The sequence below is a fragment of the Bos indicus x Bos taurus genome, chromosome 14, assembly GCF_003369695.1.
Source record: "Bos indicus x Bos taurus breed Angus x Brahman F1 hybrid chromosome 14, Bos_hybrid_MaternalHap_v2.0, whole genome shotgun sequence".
NCBI classification, from domain to species: Eukaryota; Metazoa; Chordata; class Mammalia; order Artiodactyla; family Bovidae; genus Bos; species Bos indicus x Bos taurus.
In genome coordinates this window covers 19578165-19597362 of record NC_040089.1, presented here as the reverse complement: position 1 = coordinate 19597362, position 19198 = coordinate 19578165, and the positions used below count along the sequence as shown (strand labels likewise).

Sequence of the window (19198 nt, the reverse complement as noted above, 5' to 3'; positions counted from 1 at the left end):
AGTTAGGTGATAAAAATAAGTCTCTTATTGATGCATTCATTCAGCAGATGTTTGCCTGGAAGGCGCCTGTTTTCCCTTGTAGCGCGGAGCGTTTTGTCTGCTCAGCCCTGGTGGCGTATTTCCTGTGAGTGGTCTTCCCCAAGCCTTCCCCGCTCTGGTGCTGTGTTGCTGTCCGTACCCTCCATTTGGTCTTCGAGCTCTTCTTCCTCGGAGTTTGGTTTCTGTCAGATTACACTCTTCCTTACCAGTGTTGAAATCCTGACTGTGTCCTGCCAGTGAGAAGCCTCACTGGAGTCCATTTCTCAACCTGGTGTACCTTAAAAAAAAAAAATTGTTTTAAACAAGTCCAATGTTTTAGTATAATAAAACAGGGGTAAAAGCATCCTCAGTTTCCTGTCTTTCACTGGCATTTACCCTCAAGACACTGCTTCCAGGACTCATGAGAACACTGTTTTCTCACCTAACCCTAACCCCTGAGTCCTGCCAGTGATCCTCTCTGCCCTGAAGAAGTCATGTGAGCAGCTAACTTGTTCAGTTTTCTTACTGGTCAAAACGGGAGATTAGTATATTCCTTACCTATTTCATAGAGTTATTGTGGATCAGGTGCGAGAATATCAATAGATGTAGAAATGCCTTGGAAAGTCAGTGTTGTGACAGCGCTGTGATGACAGTGGCCGCCTCTGTTGCGCGGGTAGCAAACCAGGCCCTGCACTGTATGCTCTCCGTGTCTCTCGGTGTTTGCAGTGTTCTAGACAATAGCTGATACCATCTCCATTCTAAAAGGAGGGTTCTCATGAGAAAGATAAGTGTAGATAAGGCAGTTGAGGGTTTCTGAGGGAAGGAACACTGCCTGTGGCTGGGATTCAGGAAACACTTCCTTGACAACATAGATAGAAGCTTCGACCGAGTCTCAACAGGGCTTATGAAAAACTGTTGTCCCACCATCACAGAATAGCCTTTTTGTATTCCCCTCCATCTAATTGCAAAATTGGTCATTTGTAAAACCAGTATCTGCTGTGCTCGGATTGAAACTTGGATCGAATGCATAATTGGTCTTGGATTGTCCAGGCTCTGTCTCCCGCCGAGGAAGGGGAGGTTACCCTGTTTCCTTTCTCCAGAGAAAGCCGACTTCGGCTTCCCCGCTGGCCTGTGGGAGGAGCTTCACACCCCCCCACCTAGCCCCCGAGCCCCACTTGCAGCCAAGACCTGTTAGTCAGGAAGCGTCCAGTGGTAATGGTCGGATCAGGGTTCATATTTATTAGGTATTGTCAGGAGTTCTCATAAAAATCTTCAGAGAAACTGCAGTCAGTAGCAGTGTGACTCAGAATTACAGGTATTTCTACTGTCATACTATTTACATGCCTCTGTAGTGTCTGGCCTTCTGTAAAATCTGTCAGGGACTGTAGAGTTGGAGGCAGACCATTGAAAACCTAAGTCACTTTGTGATCAGCCGCACGTAACAGTGACTGGTAACCGGAGGAAGAACAGTGCTGCCTGGACAGGCGCTGGCCCTTGAACTCCAGCGGGGCAGTGGGTACTGGGGAGCACAGGCCTCAGAGCCCTGGGCAGCTGCCGCTGCCAGTGGCGGAGGATAGTGTTGGGGGTGAGCCCTGAGTGCGCATACAAGTTTTAATAATTCCTGAAATATGTCCAGAAATGTTCCTGTGGCTAGCCCTAACCCTAGGGCTTTTCTTTTTGCTGCCGGTGAACTTGACTCCGCCCACTGCTCTGCTGCCCAGTGCAGGCAAAAAATGTGTGCACCACAGTGACCCCGCATATGCTGACTTCTCTTCCTGTTCGCTTGCTGAGGGTGCACTGCCTTTTACTTGGAGACGCCTGTAGTGGCAGAGCCGAGTCCGTCTTCCCTTCCTAGGCAGTGCTGTTCTTATGGTGTGTTTTTACTCCCTGCAGGGACCAGTGCAGCCTAGCATTGTGCTTGTTCATGTACCTCCCCCTCCTCAGGGTAGACGCATGCCTTAGAAACGCTTGTTCCCGGTTGTGCTCTGGGGAGGTGCTGTGACCTTACTTCATACGTGAAGTGCTGTTGGCACTCAGAGAGAGGAGAGTATGGAACAATTTGGGGAAGAGGGGAAAATGATGGAGAAAAGTGAAAGGGTTTTTTTTTTTTTTTTTTTTTTAGAAATGGAAACGAGATTAAACTGTATATCCACAGCCTTGGCTCCGTTAAAGCCTTTCATTAACCGGTTAGCTAAAGTGGCAATGAAACTTGTATTAGTATCTATTATTAACAAGACACGTGCCAGACACTTAGGTTTTATCTCATTTAATGCATTTACTTTTTAATTAAAAAGCAGAGAGTAATAAAAGTAATAAGTAGTCACTAACTAGGATTAACAGCACATTAATCTTCTGTGTCTTCCGCTTCATGTATTTTTATAACAGTATAGCAGATAAGTTTGAAGTCTCTTGGCTTCCCATCCTGAGGCACACTCCTTTCTCTCATGATGCAGTGGTTATCACAAGTTTTCTGTGTGTTTTACTAGTCCATATTTCTGTAACTGTCTGACATTTGTGTCTGTAATGATATTTTATTGGTCTTTGTGTTTGAGAGAAATAGCATTAGGGTGTTAGGCTGCCCACGGCTTGTTTACCCCTTTTATTTACTGAGATCTCTCCCAGCTGATACACACAGATCAGGTCCACTCATGTAGCTGCCGTGGAGTCTCCTCTGTCCACCCCCTCAGCCCACCCACTGGCCACCGATTGATGCTGGGTTGGTTTCCGGCTCTTACAACACTGAGTTGTGTGGCCTTGTCTCGATCTCCAGGAGCATGTGACAGAGGCCTTGGATGCATTTCTGCTATATGGTTACAGGCTATGCACACTGTCAACTTTATTTATCTTACTTAATTCTTAAAAATATTAATCAAAGCAGGTGGCATGATCCCCATGTTACATATGAGAAAAATGGAGTGTTGAAATGCTGTGTAACTGGGCCAACTTAATAAGAGAGCCGGTGATTGAATCCAGATCAAATTCCATCCACTTCAGTCTCGAGCCCTAACTCCCATTATTCCACAGAAATCCACAACTTTTAATCTGTATGATTGTTATAGTATTTGCAGCTGGTCAGTCATACTGCATCGTTTACAAGTAGGCAATCAGAGCAGGTAATGAAGTGGAGGAGCGTGTGAGACAGGGGGACCCCGGTCATGCTCCCTTTGTTGTTGTTTTTGAAAGGGTTCAAGTTTTAGAGTAAAAACATGCTTTATGAAATGATGGGTTTGCCTTTGTTCATCTCCTTCCAGGTATAAAATCTGGTGTCTTAACTGTGAAGATTCTAGAGCTGCATGAGGAGTGCAGTGTCCACGTCGCCACGTGTAGGCAGCTGTCAGAGCTACAGGCTGACGGCCCTTCTCAGGGTGGGGCTGTGGGGGCCAGCCTGAAGGTTCTCTTCACCAAGGAGACTGCCCACTGTCTCAGGGGGCGTCCACAGGATGTTGTCCACATCTATCCTCCCTGGTGAGTGCAGTCACCAACTGTGAGTGTGTCTCAAAAGACTTTGTTATCAGGAACATTTTTATGACTTTATTATATGGTGATGCCAGGGGAAGGGAGCCAGGATTCAACATGGGTTTTATGTAACAGAAGCTCTGAACTGCCTCTCATGGCTTGTTTGTACTTCTGGCAACAAAGTTTCGATAATTTGGTGGGGGTGGAGGTCCACATCAAAATTTCTGCTTAAGGGCCATGTTTTTATAAAATCTGGCTGTTTCTGTTTTTATTTTTCTTAGAAATGTAATTTTAGTAATGGTGATTATTTTGTCGGAGGGGTAAAAATCATAAAGTAAGATGAAATAGGGGTTTAATCTTCCGGGGCATAAGTGGTCACTAGTGGATCAGAAATTATTTTTGAGGATACCATGTTTGTTTTCTTCTGCATAGGATATTAATTTTTACCACAATAAAAAGAGGGAAAGTTTGCACAGACTTGTTTTAAGGGTTACTAAGTTAACTATCTGTTCATCTGGCTGCTCCAGGTTTTGGCTGTGGCAGGACCCTCAGTCTTCACTGTGTCACACGGGGTCTTAAGTGTTGGCATGTGGTGTCTAGTTCCCCGACCAAGGATCAAACACGAGCACCCTGCACTGGGAGCGTGGAGTCTTTACAACTGGACTGACCACCAGCGAAGTCCCTCAGGGATATTGATTTTATTGGCAGTTTTTTTTTTTTTTAATTATTTATCTGTTTATTTTTGACTGTGCTGAGTCTTCATTGCTTTGTGTGGGCTTTCTCCAGTTGCAGAGAGTGCGGGCTACTCTCTGCTTGTGGTTCATGGACTCACTGCGGTGGCTTCTCCTGTGCGTGGCTCCAGAGCACATGGGCTTCAGCACCTGTGGCGCACAGGTTCAGTTACTCAGCAGCCTGTGGGATCTGCCTGGACCAGGGGTTGAACTGGTATCCCCTGCATTTCAGGGTGCATTCCTAACCACTTGACCACCAGGAAAGCACCCCTACTGGCATTTTTTAAATTTCATTCATCAATAAATTCTTAGATTTGAATTCAGCTGGCTCAGATGGTAAAGAATCTGCCTGCAATGCCGGAGACCCAGGTTCGATCCCTGGGTGGGGAAGACCCCCTTGAGAAGGGAAAGGCAACCCACTCCAATATTCTTGCCTGGAGAATTCCATGGACAGAGGAACCTTGTGGGCTACAGTCCATGGGGTCACAAAGAGTCAGACACGACTGAGTGACTAACATTGTCATTGTCATTGTAAAGATCTTTAAGTTTAACTTCTTCCCCAGAGGAGGGATCTTTTCATTTTGTCTATAGTGAGTGAGCATTAGTCTCTAATTCAATTCTTCCAAATAGGCTGAGGATATCACAGGCAACTTGAATTGCTTTATTTCAATTTTTAATACATTTTAAAATTGACCAATATAATACACATATAGAATCATACACAGGTTATAAGTTTATATTTCATTAAGTTATCATGAGGTAAATACATAATTGTTGATTCGCATGGCGGGGATACGCTGCTGTGCTTTTCCATAAGGTGACTGAAGATAAATGATAATAAATACTCCATTTTGAACCAGACTATTTCTACATGTTTTTCTCTGTGACATAAAACATAATTATAACTGTGTGGTTCAGGGGCTTCGACTTCACACAGTAATTTTGAAAATTCTGTGAAGAATTAGGAAGTAATCTTGGTGAGTATTTTAGGTAACAGAGCATTGAGTTCAACACTGCTTACTGAGGTGACACATTTAGGGTAAGCTAAGTGAAGTCCTAGGGATAAAGTGTTCTGTGGATTTGTTCTGAAAGAGGAAGACTTACTGAGGTCAGCAGATACTGCCCTTTTTCTGTCTTGAGCAAGGTTGATTTCTTTCAGAGAAACTACACATCAGTCATTTTGATCCAGCAACACAGGCAGCTCCTGGCACAGGCACAAGTGCTGTGAAGGCCTGTTAGAAACATTATGGTTCCAGCACTAAGCTTTTGGTTAAATATTATACATTAATGAATGAATGGAATGCTTCATGTCTAATGTGGCCTCCCAGTTGGCCCACGTGTACTCTTTATCATAAAAATAAAGATTGGAAAAGCAAAAAAGTTTCCTTGTTTTAAAAATGTGTCTGCTTTCTGGCCGTGGTCTTCCAGAGGTGGGCTGTTAGCGCAAAGCACAGCCCCGGAGCTCCTGGGTGGAGAGAGTGCAGCCAGCGTCGCTGCCCGGCTCTCCTGGTGTGTCTCCCTCTTGGAACACTCCATGTAGCACACGAGTTCTGTCAGATAAACAGACACATCGTGACCTGTCAGATTAAAGCACATCCACGAACCCAGGAAATATCTCATAATTCAGTATAGATTTATTCTTAGTTGAAAGGTCTTGGAAACAATCCTGCTTTCTGCCTTCTGGGAGTTCAGATCATGGAAGCATAACATGCCTTATCCGTACATGTCCTAGCTAGAATGATGAAGTTTCTCCTAATTTTTCAAAGTTGTTTTTTCTTTTATTATTTTTAACATAATGATAATCTGTGAAACAAAGACAAAAGCCAGAATAGATAGTGGGTGACTTTTGCATGGTCTTGTTCTTCAGTGGCTTATTGTGGTCACTGAGAGTCCACACACACACCCCACCCCTCTGCCTCTGTAGGTATGGTTCTTTCTTACTAGAGGGTTTTTCATGACCCCAGGTCCACGTGACAAAACTTATGCCTCTCCTGCCCCTTTTCTGTATGCTTTCCTTGCCTCTTCTTCCCAACTCAAGACGCGCTTGGTTGCTCTGCTTACATGCCACATTGTGCCTTCCACACGCCGCTATTATAAGACATCTGATAGAAAATCATTTCAGTCACACTTCTGTCTGACCCTCCATGGTGAGCTTCTTGAGGGCAGGGCACATGTGATTGGTGCTTTGCAAGACCATATGACCATAGCGAAGTGAAGGTGTTAGCTGCTCAGACATGTCTGACTCTGCAACCCCATGGACTGTTGCCCGCCAGACTCCAGACTCTGTCCATGGATCCATGTTTTCTCAGAAAATCTTGAGATTAGATAACCAGCTCATTTTTGAGGAATTGAAATGGTAGTGGGAATATGTGTACCAGTATTTGTATCTGTGAAAGCACTCAGTTATTAGATCTTCCTAGCCTAGCTAACATGAAAATGCTTGGAAGTTTTCCTTCTCTCTCCACAAGCTTACAGGACAGGTAGTGTTCACTTAACAGCAGTGCTGTCCTCATCAGTCAGCACCAAGCAGTCAGGAACAGTGCTTCTGCACAAGCAGGATCCTTGGGTCTCCAGCTGTTTTCACAGGAGCCATACTCTCGCTCAGCCCAGCATGGCGACACTGTAGGGACTCCATCACCATCCTTTAATGGCTGGAGAAAAATCACTAGGCGGAAAAAAATCAGAGTAGTCTGGTTGATGATTGGGAAGTAGATATATGTTTGACCACAAATCTTAAGCATATTTTTTTAATAGTATCAGGCTTTTTTTTTTCAAAACCGTGTGGAACATTCATGGATATTTTGAGGAAGTTTGAAAATAATGTTGAAAATGAATATATGTTAATTAATAGCTTACTCAGTAATTATGCTCAGTAAAAATGCCATCCTTAGCTGTTTTAGGAATGTAATCTTGAAAGAATAATCCAAAGACTACTGTAGTGGGAACACTAATATGTAAGGGATTTCTCTAACCCCAGTCACAGCATCAGTCTCTCAGTGGTTCTGAACCCTGGACCACTTTCTCATTGGGCTGAAGGTCAGCTCTTACCTTCTACAATGTCTATGAACAGATCAGCTTATCATTTTGCATACTCTTCTCCTTCAGAGAAGACAGTAATGTAAAAAGAGTTCTGACTCCGTTTCCTTTCCAAAGTTGGTCTCAGACCCTTTTCTTTTTTCTGGTAACAGAAAATAGAAATGCCTGTTTGATTTTACCTGCATCTAGAATCCTAAGGATTTTAGAAGTAATTGATTTAAGAACTATGACTCCAGTCCAATACAGAATTAACTTGTTACCTGCTCTCTTTTGTGGGATGTAGAATTTGTCATTTCCATACTATAGATGAGGGAACAGAATTAATACAGTTTAAGTGTAGCTGTTTGATGCAGGCAGTTGGGTCATAACATTCAAAATTCTTGACTGTCACATCTGCTTGCATTGTGTCTATCACCATTTTTACTAACAGTGTCATGGACACGTAGTTATTTAAGTTACTTTGGATCTGTGAGGAAGCAACTTCATGTTCTAGCAGTAGATGCTTCATAGATTCTCTTCAGGTCCTGGGGAGGTTGCCATGGAGAGTGGGAGACTGTTGGAGACTGCTGGGAAGCCATGGCATGATTCTCCTGTGATGCTGCCCTGTGTATAAAGGCAGCTGGATTGGCGTTGTCTTTACCTGAAGCCCCTGCGTTAGGGAAAGCAGTTGAGGAAGGCAGGCTGGTGGTCCAGCAGAGGCATACGGGTGCAGTTTGCTGTCCTCCTCATGCCCTGCCAAGTATTCCGGAAACATATTCTGAGTAGAATGTACTCATGCAGGGTAGTATATTTTGTTATCTCACTTTGTTTTGATTTTTACTCTTTTCCTGCCTTTCATGTAGAAATCAAACCAGCTTTCAAGGAATAGATTTGTGCTTATTAGATGGCTATTTCATGATTCTTCTTGTTGTTCAGTTGCTAAGTTGTGTGCGACTCTTTGTGACCCCATGAACTGCAGCACGCCAGGTTTCCCTGTCCTTCACTGTCTTCCAGAGTTTGCTCAAATTCCTGCTGTTGTGTTGATGATGCCATCTAATCATCTTATCCTTCTCCTCCTGCCCTCAGTCTTTCCCAGCATCAGGGTTTTTTTTTCCCAGATCAGCATCATCTTTTCCAATGAGTTGGCTAACACGCTTATTTCCAGCCACTGCCCTCTGTCACGTCAGCCCATCTGAAAACCAGACCTGACTTTTTCTCTTCAGATTACTTGTCATGCACTTTCCTATGAGGCCGTAAGTGTGGGCTGAGGGAAGGATGGCCGGTGTCACAGGAGTAGGTAAAGCAAGAGTACAAGCCTCCTGTTTGTGGAACTTAGTTTCAGATGCTCTTCACCCTTAGTATGCTACATACACCACTTTCACTTGCAGACATGGTATTCCTGGATGTATCCTTCCCTAATACTAGTTGAATCAGATAGTGCCCAGTTCATGATAAGTCCATGGCCATCTCATGTCCCTTGTCAAGGCTGCATGATTATCTAATATAGTCAGGTGTCCTGTCACCACTGGGAGCCAGCAGCAAGCCAGGATTTCCTGTCAAAAGGAAAACAGTTATTTATTGACTAAAGCATGTCTTAGCCCCCAGACCTTTGGTCCTTCTGCTCTTCTGTTTTGGCTCCAAGTATCTCAATCAGCTGTAGGCATTTCCATTAGTTACTGAGACCAGAACAGAGATCCTTGTTGTATCCTGGCCCACATGGAGTGCGTTCTCTCACCTCGCTGAATGCTGAGCCTTTTAGGTCACTCAGGAGATAGAGAAGAACACAGGTGGGTGGAATGAGAGATACTGACATTCGTGCCTCTTTTTTGGTGGTAGCAGATGAAGAGCGCAACAGTTTTTCTCTTTGGAGGAAATACCTTAACATGCTTCCACATCATAGCACCTTTGGAAACTTTGCGCAGGGCACAAAATTTACTCTGAATTCTTTTAGCATTTATCTTCTGTCCATTGGTACAGGCTTGTATTGCCAGGGTGTCTGAGGCTACCTTTTGTTTCCTGTTAACACATTCTATCTGTATGACGCCCTCTTGTCCTGTGAAACAGTGAGATGATGAGGTTCCTGTAGGCTGAGCTGCAGTGAGAACTGGAGTTTATATCGCGTAATGTCAGCAAGATGGAAGTAGCCTGCTGTCGGCCAGGTGAAAGCAGGTAGCTTTCTGTTTTCTCTGCTGTTTGGGACAGAGAAACACACCTGCACATACACATTGAGCTCTGAGATCAGTAGCTGCCAACCAGGGCAGGCAATGTGCTGATTCTCTCCAGTAGAACTCACAGCTCGATCTGCAGCTGCAGCAGGGGCTGCTCCTGGTAAAATCTGTGGTAACTGCTGTCATCCTCAAAGCCGTCTGTGTTCTATGGAGGCCTGATGCCAAACAGGAGGGGAGAGAGGAGTCAGCAGCATGCCTGTCTCAGTCTCTGAGATGATCCCTCAGAAGATGTGGTATCTCTTTCATTGTTGTTTGCAGTGCAGAGAAACTTTGGATTTCTTTTCAGCTCATCTCATCACAGCAGTTCTCATTATATGAATCAAGGTGCAAATGTGGGAGTTCTTCCTGTTTCTGAGTATATGTTCCATCCACAAACTCAAGATCTGGGCAGATAATCATAAGACAGACTTCATTTGTGTTTGTCACTCATGAAACCTTCAACTTGGCCAGTAGAGCACAGGGGTATTGAGTCCTCGGGGATCAACATTACATCAGGACAGGGACCCGTAAGTCCCGAAAGGTCTAGCTTTCTCTTTCTCCAGTGCACTGCTGCTGCTGCTGCTGCTAAGTCGCTTCAGTCGTGTCCAACTCTGTGCGACCCCATAGACGGCAGCCCACCAGGCTCCGCCATCCCTGGGATTCTCCAGGCAAGAATACTGGAGTGGGTTGCCATTTCCTTCTCCAATGCATGAAAGTGAAAAGTGAAAGTGAAGTCGCTTAGTTGTGCCCGACTCTTAGTGACCCCGTGGACTGCATCCTACCAGGCTTCTCCCTCCAGTGCACAGTTGTCCCCAAAAGTAACGCTTTGGGAAGAAGGACGAATTAACTGACAGGATTAGGATGTCAGTGAAGGGTTCTTTCCTGAAGGACCAGCTGCTCTCTGAATCAGGGGCTCTGGGACTGCCTCTGACTCAGGCTGGGACCCAGAGGATACTCCTGGACCTTATGGTGCTTGATCAGGCAGGGCCTCTGTTACCCTAGAGGTTATATGGGAGTTTCTTTAGATTCTCAGCTCTTCCACAAATCTCTCAGTAGCCATCCTCCACCAAATATTCCTGTACCTCAGGGCGTATTAATAACTTAGGTCCTCTGGGTCCTTATGTGTGCTCTGCCTGACTGCTTCTGGGCACTTGGCTCCACTTTTCCTTACCTCGTGGAAATCTGGGAGCCTATTTCAAGGGCAGCCTCTGCCATACTGACCTTCTCTGTGGCTCCCCGAGGGGTCAAGTTAAGAGGTGGGTGACCATGACACATGACAGATGTCTCTCAGTCTTCATATTTCTGTCTCTGTCTTTTACTGTCACATTGCTAGCATCCAGATATTCTGATTTCTGTTCTGGGCTATGCAGAAGGCAGAAAGTTTGAGTTGGGCTTTTATAGGATAGTTCTAATTAAAGACAAACACTTTGGCCACTGTGATGAATTCCCAGTTTCATCCCTGAAATGCGTTTTGTAGTGATATATTACAATACCTAACAGACAGAAGCTAATCAAGGAACTTCTCGGAGTACTTTCATGTCTGTTTTCTTATTTCCTCTTCAGATAACCTTGTGGTATAAATAGAACTAGATTCTTACAGATGAGGAAACAGGTTCAGAAAAGGTAATTACTTTTCTGGAGGCAGAACTAGGACTGGAACCTGAATCCCTTGACTCCTTACCTTGTGCTGTCTCTTCAACACACGCCTAGTGGCTCACATAGGGTGGCATACGTGTCTCTATCCGGAAACCACAGTTCACAGTTGTGTTAGATGCTGGTTGCCCCTAATTACAGCTTATATTTAAGAATATATTTGCAAGTAAGTTAACAAACACACTTGACAGAAACCTAGGAAGTTACAAATGAAAATTGTAGGTAAAAAGAGTATGTGCATGTTTGTATTTTCTCTGTAATATTCACACCTTCAGTTTCTATCTCTATGCAATAATTCTCTCCAGAGGAAATACATCTGCTACTTTCTAAATGCATCCACTGCTTGCTTTAGAAGTCCCTGAATGGGACTTCCATCTCTTCCTCCTGTAAGAGGATTTGGAGACAGGTTGAGGGGTTGTTTAATTGAGGAAGTTCTGCAGGTTGAAACCCAGCCTATTTTGTTGTCCATCTTACCTGATCTGCATAGTAATGGCTAAGCCTAAGATCAGTCTGTTGATCATTGTTGCTAAATCATTTTCTGTATTTTTTTCTCCCAAGAAACATAAAATTTTTGAAGATTAGTGTTACATGTACTTTATAAGTTCGCTCAGTGCCCTGCCATCTTAACTATTCATGTTTAGAGCATCACATGAAGGCGTTCTTAATGAGATTTAGTGCAGGCCTCTGCTGTTATCTCACTGGAGGGTTTGCTGGAGGCTGGCTTTCCCGACAGCCCTGACCACAGAGTGTTGGAATGCGGGGCTGACGTCACAGCCGCTCCTGGGAATGTTCTGCATTCCTCTTCCTGGCAGTGGTCAGGTGGCTTCCAGCAAGAATGAAGGATAACAGCTTCCAAAGAAGAAAAAGAAAGAGGAGGAAGAGAACAGTTTATAATCAAACTATTGTGGGGGAGGCACTTTTATTCTGAGCCAAAATTGAAATTAGAACCAGATGTCTAACATTCTGATGCTGCACGAATGTTAAATGCATTTATTAATGACTGTAATAGCTGAGTTATTTGGCTTCTTATTGAACTTAAGTTTTGAAACTCTCTTTAAGAATTCTGGAAAAACAACTTCTTGTAGTTGATATTTTATCTGCAGGCACCTTTTTGAGTGTAAAGGGGGGTGGGGAATGGCGCACTGAGGCCCAGGTGCTGTGGTTAATGAACAGGCTGTGTAAAATCTGATAATCTTCGGAAACATGACTTCTGAAACATGAAGTCTCTGTAATGTGTTAATGTAGTAACTTCAATCCATTAATTAGGGGAGAGGTATATTCTATTAAGATATATGCTACAGAAGTTTTTTTCCTGAAAATATTCGCATTAACGTTGTTGTTTCTGAATATTATGTTACTGGCCAAGCCAGGTATTCAAAACAAAACATAGCAGACTCTTAATATAATAAACACAGATTTCCCAGAAGTCATTCAACTCTGCAGTAGTGTGTGCAACAGAAAATTGGACAGTAACTGAGTTAAGTTTAAACTTAATTTGTGTTTTCCTGTCTTCTAGGCACTGAAGTACTTTGTTCACAGTGATTGTACTGGCTTAGCATATCATAATTTGTGTGTGTTAAAGTAAAAAAGTTTTTTCTTTTTTTTTTTAAACAGTGCCTTTCAGTAGATTCTCTTATTTCTGTATCATAGCAGTTACATTAAAACAGTTCTCCAGTTTAGGTGAACTATGTTTGAGTACTTCCTGTTACATATTGAAATGGAAAGTTGGCCTCCTGTTGTAGGTCATGTCGCTGGTAAGGAATTTCCAGAAATGTGGAGAAGTGCTGACTCATGGTGTACAGTGGACTGATCCCACTGCAGTAAGTCATGAGGGGGTTTTCTGAGTTCCTCGTTGAAGCAAGCAAAATATGCCTGGGTAATGTGCTACTTTATTTTTAGATGTAGCTGTGGGGGTGGAAGAGAGGCTGTTGGTTGGACTATTAGTCTTGCTAATAGCTTTAAAAGTTCTAGGGTTAGGTATGTGTGTAAATGTGTTTTTCTACAGGCTATTATTAGAATTTGGAAACCAGATTGTTTTTGTTGTAGTCACCTACTGTTGTTCTGTCTGAATCTTGCCCCCCACAGGAACCCCATGCCCTCAGGCTGGGATGGTGTCTGGCTGTGGGCTCTATGAAATGTCAGGGATGGTGGTGCTTGCGTTTAGGGGGGTTGGTCCAGAAAGAGGTGTTGAATTCTTTGTATCTATAATTGGAAGTTTCTGAAACTAATAGTAATGATTTACAACTTTAAATATTAGCGGGCAGAAGTTAGCAGAAAAACTAAGATTTGTTGCGTTTAATGTACCTGGCTTTGTCCTGAATATTTTACGTATGTTAAATTGTCTAAATCTGAAGTTACCGGTTGAAATTTATTTTTCATTCATTTGGTATGGAGATGTCTGCTAAATTTGAGGGAGAGGAGCTATCTATAACAAAAATTCACTTCTAAATGCATATCTAATCTCATCTAATGCAAAGTGTACCCATCCATCAATTCCACAAACACTTGCCGAGTAACTGTTCTGTTCCAGGCCAGTGCTGCTGGGTGCTGGGCGCTAGGCGATGAGTGCTGGGTGATAGGTGCTGTGGAAGATGTGCCCTTAGTTCCCTCTCTGAGGGCAGCGGTGCTGCATGTAGGACCAGAGCAGGAAGCACACGTTCATGGTTTGTGCAGCATTCTGTTATGGCTATCGTGGTAGAATTCTATAGGTACAGTGGGGCACAAAGAAGGGATATACTTAGATCTATGCTAGATTCTGTCAGATTGTGCTGTGCTTAGTCGCTCTTTGCAACCCCATGAAATGTAGCCCACCAGGCTTCTCCTCTGTTCCTTGGATTTTCCAGGCAAGAATCCTGGAGTGGGTTGCCTCTTTTAATATGATTCTGAGGATGTCAAACTTGATGACTGAAAGTAATTTGAGTAGGCAGTGCTGAAAAAAACAAGCTTATAAGGGAGATGAGGGAAGTACTCCAGTATATGTGACAGTTACTCAGGACTGCTTAAGAGGAAATTTAAGAAATTTAAATATTTCCTTACGTCAAGTCATTTCCTTCCATACACACGTACATCTCACAAAACAGCATGACAGTCGCCTTGTGTGTCTGAGTCTACCCTTCTCACACACTCCTAAAGAGATTGAGTGGCTCTTTGTTAACACTCACCATGGAATCATAGAGCATGTTCTAAAACTGTTTCCTGTTATGTGAAGGTTGACAGAAGGAAGAGTAGGTGTCCTTCTGGTGAGTAGAGCCGCTGCCATTGGGGAGGCACATGGAACTCTGCAGGTGGCCTGCAGGCGGAAGCCCCGCTGAGCAGCTGTTCAGGGAGCTCTTGTCCTGTCTCCTGACCACCTCTATTGTCACCTTCTGCTGAGCTATACCAAGGGAGTCATTGACCTGTTTTGAGAGGTGATCGTAAGGAATTATTAACAGAACGATGCTCATATTTCAGAATGCAGGAATAGTTCTCTTCCTTTTCCAAATGTGTGTTCGCTAATTACATTGCAGAGAAAATCCTTGCCGACCTCTGGTAGGTGTTTTGCTTGAGAATGGGATAAGCACTGGCAGGGCATAGCCAATAGCCCTGAGGCTGGAGGTGATGCAGAGGCACCTAGGGCCTGTCACGCCATCCACATGGGATCCTCCAGTAATCTACAAAGCCCAGGAGTGTCTAGAAATTTAACATATTTGTTGACTGAGTAAGTGATGTTTCTATACTTTGAGACAAAACTACATTCTTTACTTTGTAAACTCTCGTATATGTATACACATAATTCATCAATGCTTAAAAAAAAACAGTGGCAAATACACATCACATAACATAAAACCATTTTAATATTTTTATACATATTCAGTGGTATTAAGTACATTTGTAACGTGTTGCAAGCATCACCAGTGTACAGAGCTTTTTCATCATCTCAGACAGAAACTGTACCCATTTAATAATAATTCCCCACCTCTTTCCCCAGCCGCCCCCCACAGCTCCTGGTAACCTCCGTTATACCTTCATCTCTATAGACTTGCTTATTCTAGGTAACTCGTATAAGTGGAGTTACACAGTATTTGTCCTTTTGTGTCTGACTTCTCTCACCTAGCTTAATGTTCTCAAAGTCCATGCCACTCTATGGATGGATCACATCTTATTTATTCATTCATTTGTTAACAGACACTAGAGTTGTTTCTACCTTTCATTTATTGTGGAAAATGCTGCTGTGAACATCGATTTACAAATACCTGTTTTAGTTCCTGCTTTCAGTTCTTTTGAGCATATATCTAGGAGTGAAAATAGTAGAGCATATGTTCATTCTGTGTTTAACTTTTTGAGGAACTCTTGTAGTTTTCCACAGTGGCCCAGCCATTGCCCATTCCCACCAGCAGTGGGTTCTAGTTTCTCGATGTCCTCACCAATGCTTGATATTTTCCTTTTAAAAAAATAGCGATTCTAATGGGTGTGGGGTGGTATTTCATCCTGGTTTTGGTTTGAGTTTCCATCATGACTAGCGATGTTGAGCACATAATACACTTTGAAATTCCAAAATAACCCAGAAAACAATTAAAAGTCTCTAAGAAGATGAAGAGTTCCTCATCAGACCATTTTCACTGCAACTGTGGCCTCTCCAGCCCACAAACACAGTTTCTTCAACATTTGCATCTGTGACTGAAGGCTGGGACCACTGTTCTCAGGGCTCAGAAAAATAGAAAAAGTTCTTTTCAAGTCAGGTAACCGTTCAACATGGAGAAGGCAATGGCACCCCACTCCAGTACTCTTGCCTGGAAAATCCCATGGATGGAGGAGCCTGGTAGGCTGCAGTCCATGGGGTCGCTAAGAGTTGGACACAACTGAGCGACTTCACTTTCACTTTTCACTTTCACGCATTGGAGAAGGAAATGGCAACCCACTCCAGTGTTCTTGCCTGGAGAATCCTAGGGACAGGGGAGCCTGGTGGGGTGCTGTCTATGGGGTCGCACAGAGTCGGACACGACTGAAGCGACTTAGCAGCAGCAGCAGCAACCCTTCCACAACATGTTCTTTTGCTGTGTTTGTATCAGATTCATTAAGTATGAAAAATGATTATGTTCACTTACACTTACTAATTTTCTTAAACAAACCAAGCTTTTAATCTAAAACTATGTGCGTGTGTGTGCTCAGCTGTGTCTGTGACCACATGGATTGTAGCCCGCCAGGCTCCTCTGTCCATGAGATTTCCCAGCAAGAACATTGGAGTGGCCATTTCCTCCTTCAGGAGAACCTTTTGACCCAGGGATCGAACCTACATCCCTTGGTTTCCTGGATTGGCAGGTGGATTCTTTACCAGCTGCGCCACCTGGGAAGTCAGTCTAAAGCTATATGTAGGCATTAGGTAATTGGAAAAGAAAGGGTCTATACCGTGAGGGCATGTGAAAATGATGAAATCAATTAAATGTTTAATTCTGTACTAGTAATTTCATGATTTCATTATTTACATTTATTGCCTTAATATGTTTATATTTAATGCTTTAATATATTTTGGTGTATAATATGAGATAGGGATCAATTTTAATGTTTTCCAAATAATTTTATCAGCCTCACTTTCTAAATAATTTTCCATCACTGACTCTAAATATTTCTCTTATTGCTTATTATATTCCTGTATCCTAGGATTTATTTCTTTGCTCTATATTCTGTTTTGTTGTGTTGATAGACAGTAAACCTTGATATAAATCAATGCCTTGCTTCTGTGTATGTATGAATAATTTATAGATAAATACACTTGATCGGGGGGCAAAATCATTAAAAATTTTAAAACAAAGTGCATGATCGGTTTCAAAAACAACAGCCCACCAGTCCATGAACACAACATCTGGCGGGTTTTGTAATTCTTCTCTTGCCCTTGGGTTTGACCGTTGTTCATTCAGTCAGCACAGCTTCATCCCACCTTCAGGCAGGGTTGTTACTTCAGGACGACCCGACTTCACTACAGATGCACAGCCCACGCTTGGGATCTCAGCAATGAAGGGTACTTTGCTTGACTCACTTTTCTTTGTTGCTCAGTTTTCTTGAGAAACTCTACAAAGGAATTTTAGAGCAATATGCTTATTATAACAGAGGGAGTTTTTTTTTTTTTTTTAAGTACTTTATTGATCAGCGGAGAAGGGAATGGCAAGCCACTCCTGTACTCTTGCCTAGAAAATCCCATGGATGGAGGAGCCTGGTAGGCTGCAGTCCATGGGGTCGCTACAAGTTGGACGCGACTGAGCGACTTCACTTTCACTTTTCACTTTCACACAATGGAGAAGGCAATGGCGGCCCACTCCAGTGTTCTTGCCTGGAGAATCCCAGGGACGGCAGAGCCTGGTGGGCTGCCGTCTATGGGGTCGCACAGAGTCGGACACGACTGAAGCGACTTAGCAGCAGCAGGTCTTTAAGGATCCCCTAAGTTCCTTGGATTGCAAGAAGATCAAACCAGCCAATCCTAAAAGAAATCAGGGTTGAATATTTATTGTAAGGACTGATGCTGAATCTGAAGCTCCATTATTTTGGCCACCTGATACAAAGAGCCAGCTCATTGGAAAAGACCCTAATGCTGGGAAAGATTGAAGGCAGGTGGAGAAGGGGACAACAGAGGGCGAGATGGTTGGATGGCATCACTGACTCAACAGACATGAATTTGAGCAAATGCTGGGAGGTGGTGAAGGACAGGAAAGACAGGAAAGACTGGCGTGCTGCAGTCCATGGGGTCGCAAAGAGCTGGACATGACTGAGTAACTGAACAACGACATAGCTTGCTAGTGATCAGTTTAACATTGGCCCCAAGGAGGTCACCTGTTCTGGTCACCTTTTTACTTCATGTTAAAATTGGCACAGCTTTAAAAAAAGTTTTTATTGAAGTGTAGTTAGGAATAAAACATAGCCATCCTATATTTTATTTGGTAAATCGGACAACTGTTTACCTTAAGCTGAATTATACATAATATATTTAAAATGTTGTGTTACTTTCTGCTGTAGAGCAAAATGAGTCATTTATACATATATATGTACCACCTGACCTGCCTGTTGAGAAATCTGTATGCAGGTCAGGAAGCAACAGTTAGAACTGGACATGGAACAACAGACTGGTTCCAAATAGGAAAAGGAGTACGTCAAGGCTATATATTGTCACCCTGTTTATTTAACTTATATGCAGAGTACATCATGAGAAACGCTGGACTGGAGGAAACACAAGCTGGAATCAAGATTGCCGGGAGAAATATTAATAACCTCAGATATGCAGATGACACCACCTTTATGGCAGAAAGTGAAGAGGAACTAAAAAGCCTCTTGATGAAAGTGAAAGTGGAGAGTGAAAAAGTTGGCTTAAAGCTCAACATTCAGAAAACGAAGATCATGGCATCTGGTCCCGTCACTTCATGGGAAATAGATGGGGAAACAGTGGAAACAGTGTCAGACTTTATTTTTTTGGGCTCCAAAATCACTGCAGATGGTGACTGCAGCCATGAAATTAAAAGATGCTTACTCCTTGGAAGGAAAGTTATGACTAATCTAGATAGCATATTCAAAAGCAGAGACATTACTTTGCCAACAAAAGTCCGTCTAGTCAAGGCTGTGGTTTTTCCTGTGGTCATGTATGGATGTGAGAGTTGGACTATAAAGAAAGCTGAGCACTGAAGAATTGATGCTTTTGTACTGTGGTGCTGGAGAAGACTCTTGTATTGCAAGGAGATCCAACCAGTCCATTCTGAAGGAGATCAGCCCTGGGATTTCTTTGGAAGGAATGATGCTACTGAAAACTCCAGTATTTGGAGCTGAAACTCCAGTACTTTGGCCACCTCATGCGAAGAGTTGACTCATTGGAAAAGACTCTGATGCTGGGAGGGATTGGGGGCAGGAGGAGAAGGGGACGACAGAGGATGAGATGGCTGGATGGCATCACTGACTCGATGGACGTGAGTCTGAGTGAACTCCGGGAGTTGGTAATGGACAGGGAGGCCTAGCGTGCTGCGATTCATGGGGTCGCAAAGAGTCAGACACGACTGAGTGACTGAACTGAACTGAACTGATGTATATATATATCTAGTCTTTTTTTAGATTCTTTTCCCATGTAGGTCATTACGGAGTACTGAGTAGAGTTCCCTGTGCTAC

General features: G+C 43.3%; 1 protein-coding gene across 6 annotated transcripts in view; it reads left to right on the top strand.

Annotated features, from left to right (window-relative positions):
- Positions 1 to 19198, top strand: part of SPIDR (scaffold protein involved in DNA repair) — a 275902-nt gene that overhangs the window by 123928 nt on the left and 132776 nt on the right. For 5 of the 6 annotated variants that reach the window (XM_027560936.1, XM_027560940.1, XM_027560937.1 and 2 more), the window contains one exon: positions 3270 to 3483. In XM_027560936.1, the coding sequence (XP_027416737.1) occupies positions 3270 to 3483 (214 nt within the window). Of the gene's footprint in view, positions 1 to 3269; positions 3484 to 8878; positions 9008 to 19198 lie in introns of those variants that run through there. The other variant, XM_027560942.1, reaches the window with a different exon arrangement.